This window comes from Gopherus evgoodei, chromosome 2, assembly GCF_007399415.2.
Source record: "Gopherus evgoodei ecotype Sinaloan lineage chromosome 2, rGopEvg1_v1.p, whole genome shotgun sequence".
NCBI classification, from domain to species: Eukaryota; Metazoa; Chordata; order Testudines; family Testudinidae; genus Gopherus; species Gopherus evgoodei.
Genome location: NC_044323.1, coordinates 149,455,310 through 149,483,187, shown reverse-complemented (window position 1 = coordinate 149,483,187; position 27,878 = coordinate 149,455,310). Strand labels below are relative to the sequence as shown.

Below are 27,878 nucleotides of genomic sequence, written 5' to 3'. Positions count from 1 at the left end.
GGCTGGCAGTAGCGTGCCACTAAAAATCAGCCTGCATGCCACCTTTGGCACGCGCATCGCAGGTTGCTGACCCCTGTGATAGACCATCCATATGAAGAATTACACTGGTATAGCTAGAGTGATATTATGCTGGTATCACTGTGCTGGTCAGTTTCCCCATGTAAACAAGCCCTAAAAATTAACCCCAAGAAAGGGAGACTCAATAGATGCTGAAATCTTTTCGGGGTTCTGACACAGATTCAATTCTTGTCTGTGCCTTTAAGGGGAAGTTTCTGAACTAGAGCAAAGGACAGCCCACTGGAAGGAGGAGCAGGTGCCCTTATGAAAGGGCTGCCCAGCTTTAAGGGCAGTCCTGGGAGAGAAATCACAGCAGTTATGTGGCTATACTGGATCCTGCTTGTTCTTCTGCTTCTTGCAGTACTCAGGAGGCTCCTCAGGGGCAGGAGCTCCCCCAACCCTTTCTCTGCTGACTGCAGGAGGCCACCTGCCCCCTTGGTGACTGACAAGGATGTTCGGAAAAAGGTTATCAAACAAGGTACCTAAAAGTGCTTGTGCTGGCAGCACCTGCTCCAGTCACAGCTGGAATGGGGTTGGGGGTGCTGGGGAGTGTAGAGAGGGAAAGCAGCCCCTTACCCTAGCAGGAAGAGGTAAGCCAAGAAAGATTGGAACTGGGATCTGTATCTTTCTGCACAACTGGGCACTCATTAGCTGCTTTCCAGATCTCCTTCTCCACCTCCATCACCTTTGTACACACACACACAAACAAACACTCTGTCCCTATACCTACTAGTGCCTGCCCACTCATACCCCTCCACTAGGGTGACCAGATGTCCCAGTGTTATAGGGACAGTCCTGATTTTTGGGTCTTTTTCTTATATAGACTCTTATTACCTCTCACCCCCATCCCAATTTTTCACACTTGCTGTCTGGTCACCCTACCCTCCAAATCCATCAATATCTGAATGCCAGTGCCTGCATATACCCCATACCCACCAGCACACACTCACCTGCCTGTACCTATATATATGCGCGCACACACACACACACACTCTCTCTCTCCGTAGCCAGGAGTACTTGTATGCACCCTCCAGCCTTTCCTCTGCCTGTGCTGAAAGCACCCCTATCCCTTTCTGCTGGCCTAATTCATCCCTTGATTGAGTAATTTGCCTGAAATTAAGGCTGCTGTTCCTCAAGTTAATTGCATTCCCTCCCCTTTCTCTATAGTAGTCAAAGAGCTGTGACTCAGAATTAAACCTCTATGATTCCATGCAGTGGTTTGTATAACCAACCCTCACTGCCCCCAGGTAATGCCCACACCCTGTTAGGTAATGCGAAATCACTGGGCTAAATCACTGGGCTTAATCATTCACATACATTTCACTCATGGTCTAAAGTCTGGAAATAAGTGTTCTGTTTGTGGAGAGTAGGCTCTAACTCTGCTCCTTGGTTCTTCCTACGCATCTGCCCACTTCCACCTTTGCCTCTGGGGCAGATTCTTTTCTTAAAGCACTGAGGGGCATGTTCCATCTCGGGGGGAATGCAGAGCTAGGAACAGAATCTTGCATGAACATTAACAGTGTAAATTTTCACCTCTAGAAATTGCGCTTCTCTCTCCACATCATGGGGAACGAAGGGGAAGGAAGAGACCCTGCCCCAAGCTTGTCTCTTATCTTTCATCAGATCTACCAAGCATCATGTGTGCCCAACATCCAAAAAAAATGTCAAGGGAGTCAGATTCCATTGCAAAATACCCCACGGCCTTGGAGATCTCCTAGGAGAAGTTGCACTGAGCTGCAACCCAAGACACCATGAGTTCTCTTCCCCTGGGGCTGCTGTTAATATTTCTTCCTCACCATTGCTATTAGTTCTTAACAATTGCTAACCAAGACCTCAGACCACTACTTTAGGGGCAATAACTATCATCGTTGCATCATACAGATGAGATAACTGAGAGGTTATGCAACGTCACCTCAGACAGAGCTGCGACAGAACTCCCATCTCTAATATAACAGACCCAAGTCCCCCCCACTTTGCCTCGCTGCCTTTCAGATGGAATGTGCCAAACTATGTGCTTGGATGTGCGCTATCCAGCTACTAAGCACACTGCTCCCAGAGCCAGGAATCCTAATGCTCAACATTCCCCTGCTGTGTAACCCACTGACAGTGGATCAGGTCTTCCTCAGCAGCCTGCTCCACATGGAAGATAACAGCCTACTTCTGCCACCAGTTATTTGTGTAGATGAAAGGTATAAATACCAAAGAGCTGGAGAAATAGTTGACTATGTGGTATGAGGGTGGTAGAAGTATAAAGGTAAAACTGAGAAGAGAGAAAGGTCCTCCAGGAAAGGTTTGTCAAGGGGAAATGTGAGACGAGGGGGACCAATTTTATTGGACCAATCGGACAATCCTATTGTATGGGACATTTACAGCTTGCCTAGAGAGTGTATTTAGATGATAAGCCCTTTGGCAAGGACTGTTTAGGCAGCACCCAGCACAGTGGACCTGATTCTCATTGGGCCTGGGGGTGCTATTGAAATGTAAATAATTATTAATGTCCTGTAGGGAACAATCCCTCACTGGTCCCTAGAGGATGGTCTGGATGCTCTTCTAGCTCTGATTCTGTCTGTGAACCTAACTGGTGAAACAGGAGGAATGTTGATCCTGAGCCTGGTTGTGAAAGGTTGATGTCACCCTGGCTTTTTCTGGGGGCAATTTGTAATGACCTTACCAGTGAGTGACAAAACTGAGCTTGTTTCGTAGCTCTGCTCTCTGGAGGGTAATCTGCTGCCAGGATACATGATAGTGCCCCATCTTTTATAATGGGTTGATCTTGCCAGCTTAGCCAGGACCATCACAAAACTATCTTACAGTCTTACACTTTACACAGTGAATATGTAACCCAGCTCTTTTGCCAAGAGTCTCACACCTGTTACAAGAATGCCCCTCCCCGAAACTGGAGAGTGCAGGACCTGCACAGCTGCGACTGGGCCTCCATCCTGAGAAGCAGTTTCCTTATGACCCACCATGCACTTCCCAGTTCTGGCAGGTTTGGAAAGAACAGCAGTTCCTGTACTATTTGTACAGCAGCCAGGGAATGCTAATGGGCCCGCCTCTAACACACAAGTCCTTTAGAACGTAAACAATGGCCCAATTTAGGTTTGGTCCTAGGAATGACTCGGGGAAGACAGCAGGAGAGTTCCTGACCCAGTTGTTGGAGGTGGCCATGTGTCGATGACAACTTTCTCCTTCGTCTTCAGCTTTCTCTGCTGCCAAGGTCCCTGAGAATCTGGATGCTGTTGTGATCGGAAGTGGCATCGGGGGGCTGGCTGCAGCCGTGCTCCTCTCCAAAGCTGGGAAACGAGTGCTGGTGCTGGAGCAGCATGGGAAGGCGGGCGGCTGCTGCCACACCTTCAGCAAGAAGGGCTTTGAGTTTGATGTAGGTAAGTGTGCTCAGAAACCGGCCAGCAGGGAAATCAGATGACACCAGCTGAGAAATGGGCCCCAGCGGAGGGAGCAGGCAGTGCCTTTCCTTGGTAGCGACCGCGAATAAAAAGGCCCAGGTCTTGAGAGAACTCTTCCTGAGCATTCCCAGAAGGAAGCGTGTGACAGAACAGTCAGTCACACAAAGGGCTGGTTTGTTAAGGGCAATATTTGATCTGTATTAAAATCCTCTCAAGCCTGAGGAGGAGTGGGAAAGGAGAAATCAAGGAACATGCCTATCTGCAAGAGCACAGAGACCCACTTGGTCCAGATATGGTGCCAATAAACTCTGTAAGCTAAGAGCAGAAAACGTCTGCGGCTGGGACTTCTGTGAGCATGTAAGCCCTGCGGCTGGCGGTCCTGCCTTGCAGAGATTCTAAGTACTGGACTCTAAACTTCAACTCCTGTTAAAGTCACCGTATGCTCCTTGGCCCATCCATCCAGAAGTGAGTTCTGTGCATACGATTCCCTGGCTCCCTCCTACTCACTCTAAACACGCTGTGTAAAGCTGCCCTGCTAATAAATAGGTCTGTGATTTTTTTAACACCGACCTCACTGGCCCCAGACTAGCATTGGCTTGTGTGTGAATGTGTGGGATAAAGTAATCCTGCATTCTTTTTTTGCTACATAAAGGATATTGAACAGCTCAGGCCAACCAGTCAAAGGTGCTACAGAAACACTATAGGTGTTCTTATCGTTACTTTTCAAGCAAACATATTACAAATGGTGATGGGAAGAGGCAGAAACAGCATGTTGGCAGTTTGGAAGGTTTTTTTAATAAACGAAAACAGAGATTCCTGGACCAGGGCCGGTGCAACCATTTAGGCGACCTAGGCGGTCGCCTAGGGCACTGGCATTTGGGGGGGGCGGGGCATCATTTTCTTCAGCAGCGACTGCGGCAACTGGATCTTTGGCCGCTCCGGTCACCGCCGGCATTTAGGCGAAGGGTGCTGTGGCAGGGGAGCACGGGAAGGGCCACCTGCAGCAAGTAAGAGGAGAGGCAGCACGCAGGGGAACTCCCCGCCCCAGCTCACCCCTGCCTCGCCTCCTCCCCAAGGACGCCATGGCTGCTTCACTTCTCCTGGCTCCCAGGCTTGCGGCGCCAATCAGCTTAGGCGCCGTGAGCCTGGGAGGCGGGAGAAGTGAAGCAGCGACAGCGTGCTCAGGGTCCTTGTGCGCGGAGCTGGGATGGGGCGGGTGCCTCAGGGCGGCGGGTGGGGATCTGCTGAAGAGGGGGCGCCTCAGGGCAGAGGGGGAGAGCTGCTGCTGTGGGGGGGGGCCTCAGGGTAGGGGCAAGGGGGGGAGGGCACAAAGTGGAAGTTTCACCTAGGGCGCAAAACATCCTTGCACCGGCCCTGTCCTGGACTATTCACAAATAGGTTGTTGGATTTCCCCTGCAGTGTGCCCAGAGCTATTTGAAATGTTCGCTGTTGGGACTGACATTTTGTTGGTCAAAGGTGGCTTATATAAAGTTGGAGAATCTGGTGATGGGTGCAGCAGCAGCTCAGCCAGCTATGAGCTAGAGAAGTGGCCGACAACCGGCTTCCCAGTTATAAAACCGTTCTTGACTCTGCCAAAACACCCTGCAGATGCATTGGCCGGGGCGCCGAAAGGCGAAGTTGGCGTGAAGCTAGCCCTCCTCACACACCAGCGCACAGCTGGACTCAGGAGGCAAACAGGTTTATGTTGCTTGGATTACACGCCTTTGAAAAATCACCCCAAGCACAGGGAGAGGCTTGTTTGCTGAGCTTGTAGATTGAGATGAGTTGACAGGTGGCCTGTCACTGTCCCGCCTCAAGGAGCTCTGGGAAGGGATTGTGCTTTGGGGCACAATTTGCCCTCTCTATGCCACTCTTGCTTGTGGGGCAGGGGGAGGGAGGGCGGGGGGGGGGGAATACATTACTTCAGTCCAGATCCTCAAGGACTTCCAGCCGAGATTCTCTGGAGTTAGGCACCTAAATACTTTTGTGGTACCCCTTTACAGAATGCCGCTTACTCTCTCCCATCCCACCCCTCACCCCACTAGTCCAAGGGGAAACCGGACAGCAGCATCGGTAGGCTCCTGTTTTTCAGGGTTTATTTGTAGCAATTTTTGAGTTGTGTGTGGATGCCCAAAACTCAGGGGGTTTCAGGGCTTTCTCTTTGTATATACTGGGGTGGCCAGACTGCAGCTCGCAAGCCCCATGTGGCTCTTTTACAGTTGAAGTGCAGCTCGCAGAGGCCCACTCACTGCATTCTCCACCTACCAGACGGGTGGGGAGCTTGGGGCTTCTGCCCTGTGATGGGGATAGGGGTTTCTGCTGAGCAGGGAGGAGGGGTGTTGGCACTTTAGCCCCACAGGACATACCTGCCACGGCTCCCATGGGGCAGAAGCCCCAAGCCCCAACAGACACACCCAGCTCTTGAACTTCTGAAGATTATTGTATGCGGCTCAGAGGGTCAGTAGGTTTGGCCACTCCTGATATATAGTGTAATGAGTAACATGTGTATATATATTGTAATCACAGTTGCCAACTTTCATGTGGTAAATAAGCACACTGACTTTCACAATAAGCCAAAAATCAAGCTAATTCCATTTCAAAACAAGCCGGTTCCTAAGAACCCCAATACTCTGTGACTAGATCTCCCCCGGCATGCAGCCTGGGACTGTGGTGGGCCTGCTGTGCACCCCTGACTCTCTCCTCCCCTTCCCCCTGCTTGCCAGGAACCAATTGAAAAAAAAAAAAAAAAGCAACAAGATACAAGTCAAAAACTAGCCAACAAGCAACTCACAAGCCAATTAAGCCAAAAACAAGCCCAATTTCTGTGGGTTTTTTCCCCGAGGGTTTGGCATGTCTGATTGTAATGAGTAATCTCTAATGTTCCCTAGTACACTTTAACATCATATTCTTTCAAACAGTGGGCACCAGCAGGGTCTAGATGGTCCAATTAATTAATGCACATGTTAGTGCCCTTTAGAAATCATATCCCTGTAGTCCACAGCACTGCTCTAGGTAGACCAGCCCTTAGATACAAGCCAGGGACCATGAACTGCATAGATATTTCCAAAGTTTTTGCAGTGCTTATTGGATAAACCCTGTTCTTTAATGTGAGCTGTGTTGTATCAATGATTTTAACCGACCCCTAAGCATAGGCAAAGTAACTCAATAGGAGGTAGGACACTCCTTCAGTTTTCCCATCTCACCGCTAAAGGAAGACAAAATTTTCACTCCCTGGAGTAACACCCTGAATATATGTCTATTTACTGTGGTAGCAGAGAGCTTAGGCTCTGGTGTAGGCATAGGAAGCTAGCTTCGTGCTTAATTATTCCATCACCTGCATTGCAAGCCCTGAGCAAGGCAGCACCAGTGGGCTGAAAAGAAATGCATAGTACGCGGTTTCCAAATGTTCTGGCAATCGGCAGATACTGAATGGTTCCTGGAGGTCACTGGCAACTAGCATAGCTCAGAGTAGCCCTCGTGCTGCTTAAAAAAATGCTGGGGCCAGGGCTGGGCCAAATCCCGTCCTGTGAGTGAGGAGATACAAATGGCTCTGTTGCAGCCCATTGCTCATTGGGTGCTGCTGAGAATTTGGCAGTAGGTCTACGGATTCAAGAATGAAACCATATTCTGCGAAGCTACGTGTGTTTCTAAGGGTAAGTTTGTGCTGCAGCCGAGGGGTGTGATTGAAGATACACCAACAGCTGTTGAAGCTGTGCAGCACAGACTACCTGCCCTCTCAGGCTCCTTCGCTGCTTTTAGTACGACACATGGTGCAGTCACATCTCTGGCTGGGGTTGTTGAAAAGCTTATCTCGTATTGTATTATTTGAGAACGAGTTCATGTACTTAAAAAGACTGAATTGTAGTGAATACACACATGGAGCAGGGGCAGGATCTGAATCCATGATCTTGCACCTGGTGTGTCATTTATACCTGCGTAGAACAAGTGTCGAAATCTGATTTGGGGACCTCGTATGCCCAGTTGACACAGATGTAAATGACATAAGGAGGTGCCCACCTAGGATGATCAGCTTTGCAGCCTTGATCATGGCATTTTCTTTCTTTTTAGGTGCTGACATTTGCAGTCTAAAAGGTCCTATTACCATTATATTTTTTTCCTGTGGAACTAAATGGGCGCTTAAAAGGAATTGCAAATAACACATCTCTAGTAATACCCTTTTTCATAAGGTTCCCACTGGTTTAAAATGAAAATTAGATTGGGCCCTATAACTATAAATATCTATACTATGTAGCATGCCTTCCTGAACACACATTTTACCAAGAATTTAGGAAATAGTTTGAACTGTTTAAACGATATATATTCATCTATCTAAACGCTACATATTTTATATGTATCCTGAAAACTATCCTTCAAGACCTAATTATATAAAGTAAGAAAGATTTCAAGATACAAACACCTGACGTTAAGGTACATTTTTATAATATGCCCGCCTTTTTTAAAATAGACAGGTATTGATGCTTGATTTCACATTCAAACTTCATTTTTCCCCCTCTAACCATAGATGTAATAAGAGTATTGTTAAAATCCCTGTACAAGGTCTTCATATTAGTTGTGAACATGCAAGTGTTTGACACATGATTATTATGTAAGCGTTGCTTTTAACACACTCCTAGATCTGGATTTTGAGAAGCCTGGATGCTCTCAGTATGAATTTTGCTGCTCTTCCTTTCCCCACTGTTAGCTAGATAATCGACTGACTGCGATTCAGATACTGACTTGTTTTCATAGGAGTAAACAGAATTGTGAGAAACACAGAAAGTGCCAGAAATAATACCCAGCAGGGAATGTCTCTACTTCTTTTAGTCACACTAATGTTGGTGCTACATCTTTTAATTCCTGGATTAAAAACATAGTTAATTGGAATTAAGGTTGAGAGTACATATAAGTCACTTAGAGGTAAAAAGAGTAGAGACTTTGCATTTGTCTCCAAAGCTAGCATGTCAAACACAGGGAATTCACAGTAAGGTTAAGCTTCAAAGAAATCCAGACATATTAAGGTAAGAAATGCACAGCGAAGTCACTCAAACAACCTTAACTGTGCCTTGCAGTGACGCTATGCAATAACCATACAATTGTAGATTCAATTTCCAAGGCCAGAAGGGACCACTGTGATCATCTAGTCTGACTTCTTGTATAGCGCAGGCCAGAGAATTTTCCCAAAACAATTCCAGTTTGGACTATTTTTAGAAAAATGTCCAGTCTTGATTTTAAAATGGCCAGTGATGGAGAATCCAGCCCAGCCCTTAATTAGGGTTCCCAACTTTCTAAACCCACAAAACCAAACACCCCTGCCTTGCCCCTTCCTCAAGGTCCCACACTGTCCCTGAGGCCCCGGTGCCCCCACTCACTCTATCCCCCCTCCCTCTGTCGCTCACTCACTCATTTTTACCAGGCTGGGTCAGGCGGTTGCGGTGTATATTGAGGGGGGGAAGGCTTTGGCTGTGGGTGTGGGCTCTGGGGTGGGGCTTGGGATGAGGGGTTTGGGTGCAGGAGCGAGCTCTGGGCTGGGGGATAGGGCCGAGGGGTTCGGAATGTGGGAGTGGCTCTGGGCTGAGGCAGGGGGTACAGGCTCTGGGCTGGGAATGTGGGCTCTGAGGTGGGGTCAGAAATGAGGGTTTCAGGATGTGGGAGGGGGATCTAGGCTTGTGCAGGAGATTAGGTGTGGGGATGAGGGCTCTGGGGTGAGGCCAGGGATGAGAGGTTTGGTGTGCAGGAGGGGGATCTGAACTGGGGCTGGGGGTTGGGGCGCAGAGAGGGTGCAGGTTCTAGGAGGGAGTTTGGGTGTGGGAAGAGGCTCAGGGCTGGGACAGAGATTGGGGTGTGGGCTCTGAGTATGGGTGCGGGGGGGGGCTCAGGGCTGGGGGTTAGGGCCTGGGAGGGGTGAGGGGTGCTGACTCTGGGAGGGAGTTTGGGTGTGGGAGAGGGATCAGGCCTGGGGCAGGGGGTTGGGGAGGGGTGCAGGCTCTAGGCCGTGCTCATCTCGTCCCTGCAAGCGGTGACATGTCTCTCCAGCTCCTAGGCGGAGGCACAGGCTGGCGGCTCTGCGTGCTACCTCCGCCCGCAGGCACCACTCCTGCAGTTCCTGGCAACTGGGAGCTGCAAAGCCGGGGCTCAGGGAGCATCAAGGGCAGTGCACGGAGCCCCCGTGGCCGTCCCTTGATCTAGGAGCCGAGGGACATGTCGCCGCTTGTGGGGAACTTTGCGGAGCCAGGTAGGGAGCCTACCAGCCCTGCACCAACTGGATTTTTAACAGCCCAGTCAGCAGTGCTGACCAGAGCCACCGGAGTCTCTTTTTGACCAGGTGTTCTGGTCAAAAACCAGATGCCTGGCAACCCTACTCTTAATCACGTTGTGTTCCTAGATTCAATTCAGCTGACACTTATTTTTTTTAAAGACAAATCAGACTTACGATTTTAACAGAGACCTCAGCAATGTGAAAGCAGAATAATTTTCCAAAGGTACGGGCTCTGATGTTGTCAGGTGTGTTGATTTATTGAGATACATGAGTATGAGATCACCCTTCAGGTTCTGTGTGAGAGTGAGTGGGATGAAGGTGGGGTATATGCTGCTTTTCAGTAGGTGTTAGAGGTCGAAGTGGAGTGTTTATCAACAGAGTCACAGGAGGTGCGGGGCAAGAAAAACTGGAGATCTTACCCTTACCTTCTTATTTCCATGCTTTTTTGAGATTTGACTGGGTGGAGTGTGTCCTGTTGCAGCCTTCCATGTCACAAATGTATTTATTAAAAAGCCCCTTTTGCATGTGGAGTAGAACCTCAGAGTTACCAACACCAGAGTTATGAACTGACCGGTGAACCACACACTTTATTAGGAACCAGAAGTACACAATCAGGCAGCAGGGACTAAAAAAAATAAAAAATCAAATACAATAGAGTACTGTGTTAAATGGAAACTACTAAAAACTAAAAGGGAAAATTAAAAAAAAAGATTTCTTCTGCATAGTAAAGTTTCAAAGCTGTATTCAGTCAATGTTCAGTTGTAAACTTTTGAAAGAACAACCGTGACGTTTTGTGCAGAGTCACGAACATTTCAGAGTTCTGAACGACCTCCATTCTTTAGGTGTTCATAACTCTGAGGTTCTGCTGTATCCAGCATGTCACATAGCCACATCCTACTGCAGTCTAATCTCTGAGCTGCGGCTTTCTTGTGTAACCATTTGCCGTTGCCTTCCAGGTATTCATTACATAGGGCAGATAGGAGAGAGGTCCCTGATGCGTTTCCTTGTGGACCAGCTCACGGAAGGGCAGCTGCAGTGGTCCAAGATGCCATCTGTCTTTGATGCAGTAGTTCTGGGGGAGCCTGGAAACGCAAAAACGTATTGCCTGTACAGCGGGAATAAGGAGTATGTCGAAGGGCTAAAGAAACAGTTTCCAGATGAAGCCGTGGCTATTGAGAAATTTGTGAGACTTGTAAAGGTAACCGTGGCTTTGTCTTTACGACATTAACGCCTCCTTTCTGAGTCTCAATGGGCATCTTGCTAGAACAACACCCTGCACTTCAAACACAGGGCTACATGAGTGTCCTGCTCTTCACACTGGGATGCCGTGGTTTAGCAAGGATTGAATTTTTGGGTGTAAGACGATAACTGTCCTCAAGCTGGTACGGCCACCAGGGCTGCCTAAGGGCAAGCATGTCCTGTCGGAGGAAATGACCTCTGGGCCAAGGTGTTATCAGAGATCCCTGGGGTGTCCTGTATGTCAGAGCTGCTGGGTAACTGAGCAGCACTCCCGGCCTCTTAGTACTTTATCAGGTGACTGGCAACAGGCAGCTTGTGGGCAGTCTGGGAGCGCTGTGTGATCAATGTCTCTCTCCATGAAGCCAAGTTCTCTGGCCCTTTGCCTTGCGATGGCAAAACTTCACTGAGCTTCTGCTCCAGCTCAGTCCCCGAAGCCATCTGTGTTTCTTCACACCTATTGCATTTTTCCCTTTCAGAGAGTTGCCCAAGGAATTACGCACATGGCTATTCTGAAAATGGTGCCTGTGCCCCTGGTCAAGTTCCTGAGCCGCACCGGCCTGCTGGCATGGTTCTCCCCTTTCTTTAAGATGACATCCCAAAGCTTGACAGACGTGGTCAGTGAACTCACCACAAACGAAGAACTCAGAGCGGTATTTAGCTATATCTTTCCCACTTATGGTAGGTGACTTATTTTTAGCAGACAGACCAGTTTTCTGGTATAAACCCCCTTCTCCGAAAATATCCTGCATGGACTGCCCTGTGGTGCATGGGAAACCTGGATCTTGTCCATTCCTCGTCCCCTTTCGCAGAAGTCCATGTTTTAGCTCTGGGGTGCTGGTCAGAGTCCAGTTCTGACCTTTATTTTCTGCAGCCCTGAGTTTTCCTTGCAGTTTCCATCAGGCACAATTTTCTTCACATCCTGTTCTGAATGCCTGTTTTTGCTTTGAGCTGCTAACCCCTGAGAAGGCTGCATTTAGGTGGGTGGAACAGTTAGCTTGTATGGGGAGCTAGTAGTGAGCTTTATATTTAGGTTGCCTAACACTTTCCAGTATAAAAGACTCTTGTAAGCTCTTTTTAAGAAGTTCTGACATCTCCTTTGTCTACAGCAGGCCTCCTTGGTCTATAGCAGGCCTCAGGTTAGAGAAGTGCCTTTTCTTTGTCTGGTGAAATTCCATTCAGGTTAAACTTCTGAATGCCACCATTTCCCTTCTGTCACGTGTGCTCCCAAGGTAAAGTGGGCAGCCTGTCAAAATAATCAAACCTGAGCATTCTACAGAGGTGGGCTCCTGCTCTCCCCCACACTGCACTGGGAATGTCTGGAAGCTATCAGAGCAGCTGGGACAGGGCTGGGGGAGACCCTGGCTTGGTTCCCCCTTCAACCACACACATGGAACTTGTCTTCAGTTTCGCATCCTGCCTCTAGCTGCCTCACACGGGGGAGGAACTTACCCCCAGAACCCGAAGAGGGGATGCCAGATTCCCCACAACCACTCCCCAGCTCCAGCTTCTGGCCCCATCAGACCATCCTCTTGTCTGGAATAACAGCTTTCTCCAGCTGTCAGTGAATGTAGCTGAGTGGAAGCCATCCATGCCGCAGTGTTAAAGGTTCAGGGTTCAGACTCTCCTGATGATTCAGGGATTGTCATAGTTGTACATACCAGAATTTGTATTTACTCTTTTTTTCACCCTCTAAAGAAACCTAGGAAATCACATATAAAAATCTGCATCAATATTATGTTATTTAGTTTACAGAGTCAAGCACTGAAAAAACACTAAAACTGAGGTTGCTGGGAAACCTTTATTCTGATCCTTATGTGTACAATCATAGGCACCAACTCCGTGGGTGCTCTGGGGCTGAAGCACCCACAGGTAAAAGTTGGTGGGTGCGGAGCACCTACCAGCAGCGCCCCACCCCACCTCCCCTGCCCCAGCTCACCTCCACCTCCTCCCGAGGGTGTCGCCACGTCCTGCTTCTCCCCCCTCACTCCCAGCTCTTGTGCCGCAAAACAGCTGTCTTGCGTGGCAAGCCTGGGAGGGAGTGGGGAGGAGGAGGAACACAGCGCGCTTGGGGAAGAGGTGGGGCCGGGACGGGGATTTGGGGAGGGATCCAATGGGGCAGGGAGGGGGCGGAATCGGGGCAGGGCCAGGAGGACACGAGTACCCACCGGCGCCAACAAAAGTTGGCCCTTGTGCGTACAATATATGAGATGGTCTTTAATTACGTGATTAAATACTATGTTTTTTCCCCCAGGATCCCTGACTCATTCAGTGAGCAGGATAGACACACAAAGGAGCAGAATTAAGGTGGGATGGGCAACTGTAAATCTGGCATTTCCTAACATTGTAGGGCTTGACTTTGCAACCTAAACAATGCTCTTGTTTAAGCTTAGTACCAGAGTGGACACAAGAACAAATGGATATAAACTGGACGCTAGGAAATTTAGACTTGAAATTGGACGAAGGTTTCTAACCATTAGAGGAGTGAAGTTCTGGAACAGCCTTCCAAGGAGCGTAGTGGGAGTAAAAGACAAATCTGGCTTTAAGACTAAGCTTGATAAGTTTATGGAGGGGATGGTATGATGGGATAGCCTAATTTTGGCAATTAATTTGGCAATTGATCTTTGATTATCAGCAGGTAAGTGTGCCCAGTGGCCTGTTATGGGATGTTAGATGGGGTGGGATCTGAGTTACTACAGAGAATTCTTTCCTGGTGCTGGCTGGTGAGTCTTGCCCACATGCTCAGGGTTTAATTGATTGCCATATTTGGGGTCGGGAGGGAATTTTCCTCCAGATTGGCAGAGGCCCTGGAGGTTTTTCGCGTTCCTCTGCAGCATGGGGCACGGGTCACTTGCTGGAGGATTCTCTGCAGCTTGAGGTCTTCAAACTGAGGATTTCAATAACTCAGACATAGGTTAGGGGTTTGTTATAGAGGTGGATGGGTGAGATTTTGTGGCCTGCGTTGTACAGGAGGTCAGACTAGATGATCATAATAGTCTATGAGTCTGAGTGAAGCATTTTAAAACATGTTTTATACTAGAGAGTTTGTAATAAGTTTTTCAGATCTACCAAGCACCCAGGGATTTCCAGATGAAAGGTGCTATACACACACGTCAGGGTGCATTATCAACTACTAAAAAGTCACATTCATTTCCAACTCCATTCAACAACAGAATCAGGACCCTATTGCGTAGGAAAGAAGATCAGTGGAGAGTAAAATTCATGTGAAACCCTATTTTTAAAGAAAAGGCAAAGACTGAGCATGTTAGGTTCCACTCCACCTCCAGCAGGGGTTGGAGAAGAGACAATGACAGCAATATACAAGTTAATGGTCGGGGTGACTCCCATACTCGTGCTGGCATTTGCTGGGCTGGGTCAGACAAAGAATGTGCTAGCATGCAAATTTCCAGATGACTGCAGAATTAAAATCAGGAGAGAGCCAACTGTCAGTTCGAGTTGTGCAAGTTCCTATCCCCAGCTGCCTGCAAAATCGGTGCTCTCCAGGCATGAGTCAGGACGACCCAGCCTGACAGAAAGAGAAGCGGACCCAGCTGCCATCTGTGCACATAGATTTCTACTACCAGAGTAGCTGTGGAAATTATTAAAACTTCCGGCTCAGTATGCAAATCTGCTCTCAGACATTGGCATCCTTTAGTCAGCGATTTATAGATTTAAAAAAAAGGAAAAAAACTAAGAGCATTGTTATCTTCTTGTCTGATCACCTGCGTATCACAGACCATAGAATTTCACCCAGTTAACTCCTGTCTTGAGCCCCATAACTCAACTACCTAAGAATATCTGCCAGAAAAGCTTCCAGTCGTGATCTGAAGACTTCGAGATGGAGAAGCCAGCACTTCCCTAGGAAATCTGTTCCATGATTAATCACCCTCACTGTTAAAAATCTGTGTCTTCTCTCTCATTTGAATTTGTCTGGCTTTAAGTTCCAGACAAAGTTAGCCCTAGGACTCTCTCTCATTTCTCCAGATTTTTCTATAAAGGTTTAATTGTGTATTAGTTATAACTAATAAAGGATAGTGTTGCCAAGTCTTGCACTGTTATCCAGAATCTTGTGCTATCTGGTGGCGGTCTTAAAGCCCCAGCTCCTGGAGTCAGGTTATTAGGTAACTTTAAATATCTTAAGCCTAGCTTTCACTTAACAAAAATTGTGGCCCCCCAGGTTGGGGAGAAAAGCTTGAAAACATGAACCGTCTTATGGTGGCTGTGCTCTGGCTGATCAAACTGCTCGCTTTCTGATGGAGGCTATTCCTTTGTCTGGCCCTCTGTTCTCTGGAGTGCCGCAGTTCTTGACCGTCTACTCTTCTCTGCCTAATTTTTGACCTATTATCTCTACTCTTAGCAGGTTTACCCTGCTGGTATTAATGGGTCACACTTTTCACCCCCTCTTCCATCCCTGTCCACTCTCTGTGTACCTCTTGGTTTGTCTCCGCTTCCTTCAGTTGTCACCAAAGCAGAATACCCCCCTTAGGAAAAAGGCACATCTTCCCCTGAGATCTGCATACCCTTTTTGATTCTGCACCTTCCATTGGCTTCCACTGCCTGTAACCTCAGCATAATCTTTAACCCAAGACTTTCCTCCTCCTCCACCAGGGTGCATCTGAGATTGGGTCAGAGGAGATGTAAACAGAGTTAGTGTCATCTCCAAATTAGTATGATGGTCTCCCTTAGCCTTAAAACCATAGCAGGAAAAGAGCTGTTAGAGTCATTTGTTCATTGCAGCATTGATCCTTGCACTGGGTTCTCCTTGCGCATGGTCTGGTTTCAACAGCGCCAACGATGGGAGACTGTTCCACAGCTTAATACAGCTCTCTTATCGGTTAGGCTGCCAGAAGGAGAAACGCAGCAATGAAAGAGTTCTGCGTGGGAACAATCCCTCTTCTTTGCTCTGTCTTCCAGGAATGCTTCCAGCCAGCACCAGCTTCTCCCTACATGCCATTCTTGTGGATCACTATATGAAAGGGGCCTGGTATCCCCGAGGCGGCCCCAGTGAAATCGCCTTCCACACCATCCCGGTGATCAAGCAGGCTGGTGGGGCTGTTCTAACCAAGGCGGCAGTGCAGAGCATTTTGGTGAATGCAGATGGCAAAGCCTGTGGTGAGTGAGGCTGGGTCAAGCCTCTCTCTTTGAGCTCACGTCAGCCCATATATCAAAGAGGGACAAGGTACACTCTGCACAGATCCCAAACTGCTGAGCGTACAGAGCGTGTGTGTTTGGGGTTGGGGGGGATACGTACACATGAACAGGAGCCTGCCCTGCAGAGGAGCCAATGAGTACTAGAAGGACTGACCAGCTCCTGGAGATGGGCCAGCGCATTGCAGGCAGAGCAGAGAGACTGGGGCTTTGTTCTGTTTTCAGTGCAGACAGCCAGCTGGCCATCATCTCTCCCCTCCCCTGACACTGCCCCCTGCCTACTTCCAAGGAGCTCTGACCCCAGGTGCGTGTAAGCTGGGCCCATGCAGGCCTCCAAGCTATCTAGGTGCTGATATGGCCCCATCGCCATGGTTTCTGAGCACCTCGCCAGTATTTAAAAATACACATCTCAGACGCTGTGTGGGTCTCTGTATTGAATCAATATGTTCAATATTCATAGCGAAGGCATTGAACTGCATGTGAGAGATATGTCGCCTAATGCACTGCTAGCTGGCACTCAGCTCTTGTGGTGATGAGGATGGTATAGAGAGCAGAGCACTGGGGCAGGGTGTTCACAGCAACCTGCACGGCTAAGCAAGTGAGCAGCACCCTGTCGGACGGAGAGTGGAGTCTCGGTTACTCTGAGATGGGAATCTGGAGCCTGCTAGATTCTGTCTGCACCCCAGCACAGGCACAAAGGAGTTGGGGCCCTATGGAGATGCAGCTGGGCCTTGAGCTCATTTTCACCAGAAGGATGGGAGGGCAAGGCTGGAATGGCGATGGGTGTGAGGAGGAGGAGGGATAAGTCACCAATAGACACACCTCACCCACAACGGCTCTCGATTTGAACTGTTTCCACGCTGCCAACCCCCCACCCCATTCCTTGTGACAAGTACCCCCTCCCCACTGCGCAGTCCTAGCACCTCCCCTGATAACTCCAGCCAAGGCCCTTTTCTGACAACCATCCACACAACTCAGTTCCCCTCCTAGATGCCAGCTCCCCTTTTCTCCCATCAGTGGCAAGGAAGCCAAGGTCAGCCCTGTTTTCAGAGATGCAAAACCCTCTCATTAATCTCTGAGCCTCAGTGGCCTAACGGTTTTATATAGCATCCACCACAGCAGTATCTTGGCATCTAGAGAATGGATCTAATACTTCCCAACCTGTGAACGCCGTGGAAATGCTAGGAGTGCGGTCGAAAAGCCTATAAATGCTCTTCCTGGTTATTTATGTCTTTTCCCCCACATCCAAATGCTCCTGTGATAAGCCCTGCCCCACACTCGATCCAGCCTCCTTCCTGCACCTGACCTGATCACACACTATTTGGGTCTGTCACTCCAGCCCCATGAGAATAAAGGGCTCCTGCCCTGGGCCAGTGCAGAGGAAAGTGGCCCAGGGGTGGGTTATTAATTTTTTTAATCTCCCCTTTTCCTTTCAGGTGTTAGCGTACAGAAAGACCAAGATCTCGTGAACGTCTTTGCTCCTATTGTGATTTCTGATGCTGGAATATTTAACACCTATGAGCGGCTATTGCCAGCAGAGATAAGAACTTTACCTGGTAAAACACCATAAGCTTTACCGCAACACCGCTCCACTTAACAACAGGCAGCTCCTGAGATCTAATGTACTAAAAATCCTTGTTCTACTAATCTCCACCCAAATCAGTTCCCCGCTAATACTGGACCAGAGTTTACACATGGTTTAGAGGAGGGTTGCTTGATAGCAAATCTTATAGTTAAGGATGCAAAACTGTTTCCATTCCAAATGATTTGGGGGGGGAGTTGAAGTTGTTTCTGTTTTGCAGAGTTCAAAATCACCCATTTTCCTTTTTTTTTCCCATTGTTTTCATCACATTTGTATCAAAACCAGTTATAGAATTATCATATCTCTGATCAAAAACTGCATTTTTTTTACACTAAAGAACAAGGTTGTCAGTATGTGAAAAACTTTGAAAACGACGTCAACACATTGTGATAAAAACACTGATTTTAAAAGCATGACCCACAAGTTTGCCAAGTCTTTTGGTTTTGGGGGGAAACAAGGTTATTTTTCTATTGACAAAACTTCTGTGCAAAAAATTTGAACTAGATCTTCTGGTACTTGAAGTTTCGGGGAGATTTAAGTACATGGAAAATGTCAAGGGTCTAATGCAGGGTTTCTCAAACAGGGGTCGCCGCTTGTGTAGGGAAAGCCCCTGGCTGGCCGGGCTGGGCTGGGCTGGCCCGTCCACAGGTCCGATGCGGCTCCCACTGGCCAATGGGGGCTGCTGGAAGCAGCGCAGGCCGAGGGATTTACTGGCCACCACTTCCAGCAGCCCCCATTGGCCTGCAGCGGCGAACCGCAGCCAGTGGGAGCCGCGATCAGGCCGGACCTGCGGATGGAGCTGGTAAACACATCAGCCCAGTCTGCCAGGGGCTTTCTCTACACAAGCGGCGAGCCCTGTTTGAGAAACACTGGTCTAATGGGAGCCAAATATTAATCAAAATTTCAAATTAGGGTCTCTGTTACTGTCCTGTAACTCAAATAGTTGGACCAGATTCTTCAAACTTGACAGAAACCTTCTCCTTTGCCTCTGGCGTAAATCTGAGGCCAATCCCATTTGAAAAGCCAAAGTTATGGAGGAAGAGGGGAGAGTTTAAGTTGGGTGTGGAAACTGGGCTCAGTCTTCACTAGGGAGAAGCTACCACTTCTCCATGATGCAGCCATGGGGGATGGGAGGCTAATTTTCTGTTTGCTCCCCCCGTGTGCAGATATTCAGGCTCAGCTTCGCATGGTGGATCATGGCTTATCAGGGCTCAGTGTCTTCATAGGACTCAACGGCTCAAAGGAAGAACTGGGACTGGAAGGCACAAACTACTTCATCTACTCGCATCAGAACCTGGATGAAGCGTAAGGAGAAGCTTTCCTTCCGCAGCTCAGCATGCCCCTTCCCCAGTTGGTGTCCAATTTACTTTATATTTAACTAGCAGGATGCTGCCTATGCATGCCCTGGCTACTGCCACAATACTGTAACCCACCTACATGTTCTGCTGGAGCAAGCGACCAAGTCCGCCCAGTCCCCAGCTGTAAAATTGTCCTTCTCAACTTCAGGGTTAAGTGTGATGGACAGAATTCAGAGCAAACTGTTGGGTTCTTGCCCAGGAGTCTGTCTCCAATTCAGAAGACATGAATCTCTTCAGAGGGGCCCAGTAGAGATTCCAATAATGTCCAAGTTAGAGAAGTCCCCAGGTCCCCTGATTTATCACCTGGCTAAGTTCAGATGTGGGATGACTTGCAGGGAGAGGATAGCAACACCACTTCAGGGAAGGTTACAGCAGGATGAGTGTCACACACATTGGAAGGTGGAGACGTTTGCCTCATGCCAGCAGAAATTACCACGCTGGTCATCTAGTCTGACCTGTGCTATAGGGGATCACGACAGGCACCCAGCTTCATCCAGCTCATCCTGCCACACAGAACCTTAATGGTGACCCCAGCAGCACTGACGGTAAACTGCCTGTTCATGCAAGGAGGTCACAATCTGGGTGCTGGCCAGTCGGCATCACACAGCACATTCAGTTCCCTACTCTTCCAGAGACTCTGTGCCTCATTTCCTAACCTGCAAAATGGAGAGAGCCCGACATTTGTCTTGTCTAGTTAGCAGGATAGAGACTGTCTCTTATGTGAGTATGTACAGGGCCAAGCACAATGCCCCGGGTGCTACAGTAATGCAAATAATAAATAGTAGTAATTTACTTGGCACCGTCACAAATGAGATGAGGACTCAAAATGAACCCCCAACCTGCAGAGGTTCCCATATCTTCTGAACCAGAGGCCACTCTCTCTGACCACTAGGAGGAAAAATAAGAAGGTAGATTCAGAAAACTAGTCACTGGATATGACAAGGAGCTCAACAGATGAATGTTTAGGAGGAAAGTATCCAGTAGAACACCCAAGGCTTATAAATATAACCCGCTCAGGTCAACCAAAGCCCTCAGTTTTCTTCTGTGCAGTTGCTGATTCTGGCATTGAGGGGATGCTGTCTGTCTTTGGATTTTGTACAGCACAACAAAGGAAGCTGATAAAACAATTGGATAAATACCAGTGAGAGAAAATCCCACAGCGTTAGTTGCTAATGGCTGATAAAGAGGGAGCACACCGCTGGCATGAAACAAAACTCTCCGCCTTCCATGCATGGTGAGGCCGTCAAGTGATGATCAGTCTGAGACCGGGCACGACAAGCTGGTTTTAGGCTCCACTTTTGCTGTAGAGGAGAAAGATGTGAATTAAACAGCAGGAGAGCCGCTGTTTGCTGGTGCCCCAGCCATGCTGGGGACTGCTCTGGTGCGGCACAAAACACCCCAGAGAAGTAGTGCCAGCACAGTCACTGCAGAGATCCCAGAGCAGGGGGATGGTGTTGGCAGCAGCCTGGTGCTGCTGAGTCTTGAATGACCTGAGAGGTGTTGCCTGCCTGTTTCCTTGTGCACATGTACTAACCTGGTTGATGGTTAGCCAGAACTCACAGAAAGGCTTCTCTACGTCTCTCTGCAGCATGAATTGCTTCTTTACTGCCTCCAAAGAAGAAGCTGCAGAGAACATTCCTGTGCTCTTTGTTACATCTCCATCCTCCAAGGACCCCACCTGGCAGGAAAGATACCCAGGTAAGGATGGTCTTTGTACCACGGCCAGAACAACTCTGCAATGGGGGTGAGCCTATTTCTAGCCCATTTTCAGCCACAAGAAGGGATTTTTCTCAGACATTTGAGACAGTCTTTTCAGCCGCTTTCGAGTTTTGCAAATGCAGAATAAGTTAACTGTCTTCCATGGGCAGGAGGAGGGGGGAGCTGGTTCTCTCCATCAGAAGCTGGTATTTTAGAACTTACTGCTCATGTAGAGAGCAAGGGGACATGAGAAGAGACAGTTCGGCACTGTGTTGCCCTCAATTGCTCGCCCCTCTGGAGGTTTAACTGGAAATTAACCTGCAGCAGCACAGTCAAACCCCCATGGGGTTAGAATGAATCATTAGCTGGGTGGGCTGGAATTATGGGGGTTAAATGCAAAACCCTAGCTGCTTACCCCAGCAGTGTTACTTCTGCTGCATAGGTGCTTCACAACACATTTCATTGCACCTACCTGAGCAGCATTTAGAATGGGCCATTGCTGGAGACAGGGCATCATGCAGGTGGTCTGTTCTGCTGTGGGAATTAGTAAGCTCCTAAGGGGACGTTAGAAGTTACGCTCCCAGGCAGTGGAGGCAAATGAGAGATTGGAAAGAGCCTTGTCCTTGAGGGTGGCGAGGGCTCCTGCTGGCCAAGAGGAGCTCCTCTGTCTTGGAGACACCGAGCTGAGATGGCACCAATGTCGTTGGTCCAAGCAGGCGCACAGAGGGTGCACCAAGAAGAATTATTTGACATTTTCTGGATACCTACAGATAAGACTCAAGACGAGTGGGTAAAAGCAGAGGAAATAATGAAGCCAAGGAGCTGAAATGTGGAAAGCTGAAGAGGCAGGGATGTCGGCACTGATGGAAGCATCAGTCCGGGCAGAGGGAGAGCTGTCTGTTAGGCGTGAGTGGAGACACAGGGCACCTGACAGCAGGAGCTACCACCTGCCATAGCTATGGTTGCTCTCCAGTGGTGACAATGCACCGAACACCTAGTGCTCTATCATTCCAGGCAAGTCGACTCTGTGCATCTTGGCATTTGCACAGTACGAATGGTTTGAAGAATGGAAAGAGGAGACGGTTCAGAAGAGGGGAACGAAATATGAGAGCCTGAAAAACGCTATGGTAGAGTCCATTCTGAAGACAGTTTTGAAACTCTACCCTCACCTAGAGGATAAGGTAAGGAAACCTTTATTTATAACCCAATCACCATTGGTCAGCAGTGTTCCGTTGTGGATAACATGGCATAAGAGTCTGTTCAACAGGAAAGGACCATGTTGGACTCAGGGGCCTCTGGATATGTCCTGGGTGAGCCAACAGACTGACTTCCACACACAGTGCAGCAGGGAGGTGGCAGATCGGGGAAACTCCTGCAGGGAGTCAACCCCCTAGTTCCCTTGATGTAGTGCAGGGACCTCTTCAGGTCTGAGTGGCAAGAGGCCGACCAGCCAGCCACCTGTACTGAGGGGGGCGGAACAAAAATCCCAACTTCTGTATTGGAGCACAGAGGCTCTTTGCGAGCCCAGGCCAGCAATGTAGAACTCCACCCCCCAGAACAGGGAACAGTGCAACAACTAAAATCTACAGACGCTGTCCATTCCCGTAGCAGTTCAGTCCTGTTCCACCGCGGCTGCCAAGGTCACCCCAGATAACCTTAGCTCTGCCCACTGTTTGAGGTCAGTATCCCAGTGGTATTATCTGCGTGCCCCACTGTGGTGTGGATTTCAGCATTATTCCCCTGTTAGGAACAGTCACCTGTTACAACACACATTTGTAATACTGGGAAATAGAATATGCTACTAATATTTTTTTTCCAGATGCGTGGCCCATTGACCTTCTTTTAAAACACATTTTTATTTATTGAGAGTGTGAGCTCTTTGAGGCAAGGACCATCTTTTGGTTCTGTGTTTGTACAGCACCTAGCACAGTGGGGTCTTGGCTCATGACTGACTCCTAGGGGTTATCACAACACAGACCCGTTTTGCAGCGTATTTATAGTGGGAGATTTTGGTGTTTTTGCACTTTTGGAAAGCAATAATTGCACAAAAAGGAATGCTTTGGCAATGTGATCCCCTGCACGCCACAGCTAGTGTATACTATGCATTGTGAACTCCAACTGTTATGCCGAGTTGCTTTGGTGTATAAATGGTTTTAGTTTGGCAGTTGAGACTCACTGCTATCTATGTGCCCTTACCTGTGTGGACATGTTGATGTCTGTTATGCTTATTATGGTGTATTAGCCAATAGACCTGTGCATTCTTTCTGCATGGTATTCCCCAAAGGGTACAGCTATGGTGGGAGGGATAGCTCAGTGGTTTGAACATTGGCCTACTAAACCCAGGATTGTGAGTTCAATCCTTGAAGGGACCATTTAGGGATTGGAGGCAAAAATCTGTTTGGGAATTGGTCCTGCTTTGAGCAGGGGGCTGGACTAGATACCTCCTGAGGTCCCTTCCAACCCTGATATTCTGTGATTCTGTGACAGTGGCTAATTAAAGCTGAATGGCTAGGAGAATGGACAGCATACATATGGATTTATAGCTTTACATGACCTTTCCAGGCTTGGTGGGGTAGTGTTTTGAGTTGCTGTCCTTTAGCAACCTGGACTGGTTTCCTCACATGATTTGAAGTGCCTGGGTTTTGGAAAATGTTTAAAAATCTATGACTCTCTATTTTAAAGGCCAGAAGGGACCAGCCAATGGGGAAAAAACCCTTGGGGTCCAAAAGATTTTTTTTCTTTTTTCTAAAACTATTGCTCTTTCACTGTGAAAATAAGAAAATGCAAAGCAGCTGCTTGGTTTTTGTAGCCCTTAGGGAGACTGTCAGGCACCCCCCTCCCGGCCATTTCTACAGCTGCTCTAACATCTCTCCCCAAAGCGGGCCTGGCATGGCAGAAACGCAGGTGCTAAGACACCCAGATGTGCCCTACAAGGTGCAATGAAAGCAGCAACAAACATCCCAGCTCCATCCAAAACTTACGAGAAAACCAAGTCCCCAAGGAGAAACGGGGAGAATCAAATCGGTAGGGATGGGAAGTGCCTGATTAGATCATCCCGTGTAGCTCCTGGCTGCTGCAACAGCAACCCCAGGAAATGCACTTTCTTGGGCAGAAGTGGCTTTTCAGCTTTCTGCAGACCTCTAGAGGCCCCCTTATCTACATGAGCCCTGTTCAAGTCCTGTGCGCAGGACACAGTGACTGGGGGCTCCCCTAATGCCTTTCTCTTCAACAGATCGAGTGCATATCATCCGGGTCTCCGCTCACTAACCAGCACTACATAGCTTCCCCCAAAGGAGAGCTATATGGAGCTGCCCATAGCATCTCTCGCCTGCAGGCAGAAGCTACTGCCACGTTACGCCCTCAGACCTGTGTGCCAAACCTCTACCTGACAGGTATGTTACACTGAAGGGGTTTCTGACTGGATGGCCCCATTCCTGACTCAGTTTCCCTGACCATGGCTGTATTTTCACCTCCGTCACCCAGAACCAACCTGCTGGGCTGACTTTCAAACCGAGGAATGCCTCACCTAGCGGAGGGTGATGTTCAAAGTGTCTTCAGGGCTAGGGCGAGAGAACTGGACAATGCTGCATAAAGAAGGGATGGAAACTGAATTTCAATTATCCAGAGGCTTCCCCAGCAATTTTTAACAGCTCTCCCTACATCCCATGTAGCTGACACCACTGTGCCCCCGCAAGTACTGCCAATACCCCTTTCTTCTTTCTGAATTTTTAAAACCAACCAGGAATGAAGGGGTTAAAGTTTGCTAGTGAAGAACCCTGAAGGGTGTGATAGTGAGGGCACAGCAGACCAGGATTTCTCTGAGAAAGGAGGGATGTCGTGTGAGCTACTGAGAGACTGGCTCCTGAGAGACCTGAGACTGCTAAACCCAGGGTTGTGAGTTCAATCCCTGAGGGGGCCATTTGGGGATTGGCCCTGCTTTGAGCAGGGGGTTGGACTAGATGATCTCCTGAGGTCCCTTCCAACACTAATAATCTATGATGAAGTCAGAGCAGAGGGTCTTAGGCAAGGTGGGCTGGGGTAAGGAAAGAGCAGTGCTGAGGTTAGTGCCAGGGGAGGGGGAAGGAAGAGGGGAAACAAGCAAACCAAAATCTCTGGCAAGAACCATAGCAAGTGAAGAGGGGCTGAGCGTGGCCACCGGCCACGGCGCTGTCTTACTGAGCAAGCAGGCAGGCGGCTCCCGTGCTGCTGCTCAGAGCTTTGCCAAGCCAGAGAGCGACCCCAGCAAGGCCCTTCTATTGCTGCTGTTCAGAGCCCCCAGAGGCAGCAGGGAAACCATCAAGACCCCTCTGTTTCATGCTGCTGAAGCTCTGAGCAGCAGAGCCTGGTGTTAGTCAAGGGGAGAAAGGCACCCAATGGAGACAAGGGCACAAGTAGAACAGACCCGCTCCTCTTGCAGCAGCAGGGAGCACTGGAGGCTCAGTCTTTCCTTCCAGCTGCTAACGGCACCTAATCACCAGAGGAAATACAAGACAGCACCCGGATAGAAATCCGGGCACCCTGCCCCTTAGCACCTGCTGGGAGCAGCAGCCCTGGACCTTGCCTTCTGCCCACCTGGCATGTTAGCGTCTCCCTCTGATGAGTAGGTATCTCCACCGTGAGTCTGAGCAGTTCAGTGTTGGAGGAAGTGGCTAGTGGGGGCCTCATCTTCCCTGATACCTCAGTTAAGATGCTAGAAGAGCAGGCAGGGGAACAGTCCAAAGGCACAAATAGCAGCCAGGTGCCCAGCTTCCAGTGGCGAACGGGCTACCTGGAGAGCTGCCCTAAGTGCATGTGTTTGGCTCAGCTGGGGAGCTGTGACCAGCAGGGAGCTTCCCGTGCCCATGGGACTCGGCCTGGAGGAATGCTGACGAGCACCTGCCAGGAGAGGAGTTGGCTCAGCCATGCGGCGGGACGGAGATGCCAGTAGCTCGGGGAAGGCCAAGGGCACAGCAGGTTGGATATGGCAGCAACGAAGGCAGATGCAAAAGGGTGCATGTCCTGGAGCGCTGCTCTCAGCGGGGGGCAGATAGGGCAAGAGTGTTCTGGGGAAAGGCAGAGGTCAGGCAGGACCCAGGATTGGCTGTAGCGCCTGGCTGTTAGGGTAACCCCCTGCAGGAGTGGCTGATTGCCAGGCTCTCCACCAGCCTCGCTGGCTTCAGCACAACCCCAGGCTGAGGGGCCCCCTTGGAGCGGGTCCCAGGAAAGCGGCTGTGACGGCGTGCGCTTGTCTCCTAGGGCAGGACATATTCTTGTGTGGCTTCATGGGAGCACTGCAAGGAGCCGTCCTGTGTGCCAGCGCTGTCCTGCAGCGCAACCTCTACAGTGACATGCTGCGTCTGTGGAGAAACAGCCCAGCCAAGAACTCCAAGAAGAAAGACTGAGCTCCTGGGACCCACCCAGCGCCTCTCTGCCTCGTTCCCCGTCCCCAATGGCTCTGCCCTCTGCATGTGCCCTGAGCCAGGCACTTGGTAACAGCGTAACTTGTAAGACTTTTTTGTTTTTAAAATAAAAATTAACCATAAAAAACCCACCTACAAATTTTAAAGGCTCAACTCTGTGGATAAAGCCAGGGACGTAACTGCCACCTCGACGGTGCACAGACCAGGCTGCCACTCTCTCCATATCTACAAACGGCTCTCAGGTTTGCCTTGGCTGTTCGTTGCACACCTAATGCCCAAGCCCCTTATCTCATTCATAGGACGCACCAGGGAACAGAGTCCAAAACCCGCAGCGTTCACCGGCTTCCGGTTTGACCTTCTCCAGAGTGGGATTTGTTCCTACGCTCATAATCAGCTGGCAAGAAATCCAAGGGCAACAGGTTTGGATCCTGTAATGGGCCTGATGCTGAGCACCTTGCAAAATGGAGTCCTATGAAATTGGTTCTAAGATGGCCAGTACCAAATGGTGCCAGCCATTTTATACACGGTCACAGTTCCTTCCGTTCTCACGGACTGTGGCCCCCTCCTGCCTTACCCTCTGCTGGAAAGTATTTTTAGCTACCTTCAAGGGCTTCCCTATAGCCAGGAATAGCTCTGCCAAGATGGCTATTAGCCAAGATGGGCAGGGATGGTGTCCCTTGCCTCTGTTTGCCAGAAGCTGGAATGTGCGATGGGCTGGATCACTTGATGATTCCCTGTTCTGTTCATTCCCTCTGAAGCACCTGGCATTGGCCACTGTCAGAAGACAGGATACTGGGCTAGATGGACCTTTGGTCTGACCCAGTATGGCTGCTCTTATGCCCCTTCTGATTCACTACAGGGTCTGTTACTAGTAAAGCCCTTACCTCTATTCCCCCCTCCCCAGCCTGTGTCTGCTCTCTGCCTGCATCACAACTCACCATGGTGCCAGAACCGGTTGGATCCTGCCACCGGAGAACTGAAGGGGTAGAGGGAGACAAAGGTTTTGTCTAAATCAGAACTGCATCGGTTCAGTTAAACTAGAGCAAAACCCCATGTGGATGCTCCCGCTCCCCATTTGACTTAATGTCCACTTAGCTAAAGTAGCTTCCCTCATTCAAAATTTTAAAATCTGATTTAGCTTAATTAATAAGTGTCTACACAGGGTTTTGCATTGGTTTAACATAAGTGTCTTTTCAGGCATCTACACACACAGTTGCAACTAGGTCCTTTAGCTTATTTGCTTAAGCCAGTGCAGACAGCTGTGTGGAGCACTTTGAACCTGGTTAGAGCAGTTTAGCTTGTCCTTGAAAATTTACACATGGGCAAGTGTCATGGTATAAATCCCCACTCTGAACCTTAGTGTCCAAGAGATGGGGTACCAGCATGAATTCTTTTAAGCTTGATTACCAGCTTAGGACCTGTAGCGCTGCCACCAACCAGGAATTCCAGTGCCTAGTACACTCTGGTCCCCCAAAAACCTTGCCCGGGGAACCCCAAGACCCAGGCCCTCTGGATCTAAACACAAGGAAAGAAAACCCTTTCCCCCACCATTGCCTCTCCCAGACTTCCCCTCCCTGGGTTACCCTGGAAGATCACTGTGATTCACACTCCTTGAATCTTAAAACAGAGAGGAAAATTCACCTTCCCCCCTCCTTCTCAATCCCCCTCCCAGACTCTCCCTGAGAGAGAAAGTAATCCTAACACAGAGAGAAATTAACCTCTCTCTCCCCCTTCCCTTCT

General features: G+C 49.2%; 2 protein-coding genes across 6 annotated transcripts in view; one reads left to right on the top strand and one right to left on the bottom strand.

Moving 5' to 3' along the window:
- The window catches only part of RETSAT (retinol saturase), a 28,190-nt gene extending 1,710 nt beyond the window's left edge, over window positions 1-26,480 (top strand). The window contains exons 2-12 of one of the 4 annotated variants that reach the window (XM_030551885.1): window positions 419-535; window positions 3,258-3,440; window positions 10,674-10,915; window positions 11,433-11,634; window positions 15,868-16,065; window positions 17,538-17,657; window positions 18,850-18,988; window positions 20,630-20,739; window positions 21,754-21,920; window positions 23,972-24,131; window positions 25,975-26,479. In XM_030551885.1, the coding sequence (XP_030407745.1) occupies window positions 419-535; window positions 3,258-3,440; window positions 10,674-10,915; window positions 11,433-11,634; window positions 15,868-16,065; window positions 17,538-17,657; window positions 18,850-18,988; window positions 20,630-20,739; window positions 21,754-21,920; window positions 23,972-24,131; window positions 25,975-26,120 (1,784 nt within the window). In that variant the 3' untranslated portion in view covers window positions 26,121-26,479. Of the gene's footprint in view, window positions 1-37; window positions 536-3,257; window positions 3,441-10,673; window positions 10,916-11,432; window positions 11,635-15,867; window positions 16,066-17,537; window positions 17,658-18,849; window positions 18,989-20,629; window positions 20,740-21,753; window positions 21,921-23,971; window positions 24,132-25,974 lie in introns of those variants that run through there. The other 3 variants (XM_030551884.1, XM_030551886.1, XM_030551887.1) reach the window with 3 other exon arrangements.
- The window catches only part of ELMOD3 (ELMO domain containing 3), an 85,345-nt gene that overhangs the window by 46,543 nt on the left and 10,924 nt on the right, over window positions 1-27,878 (bottom strand). The gene's annotated exons all lie outside the window — the stretch shown is intronic.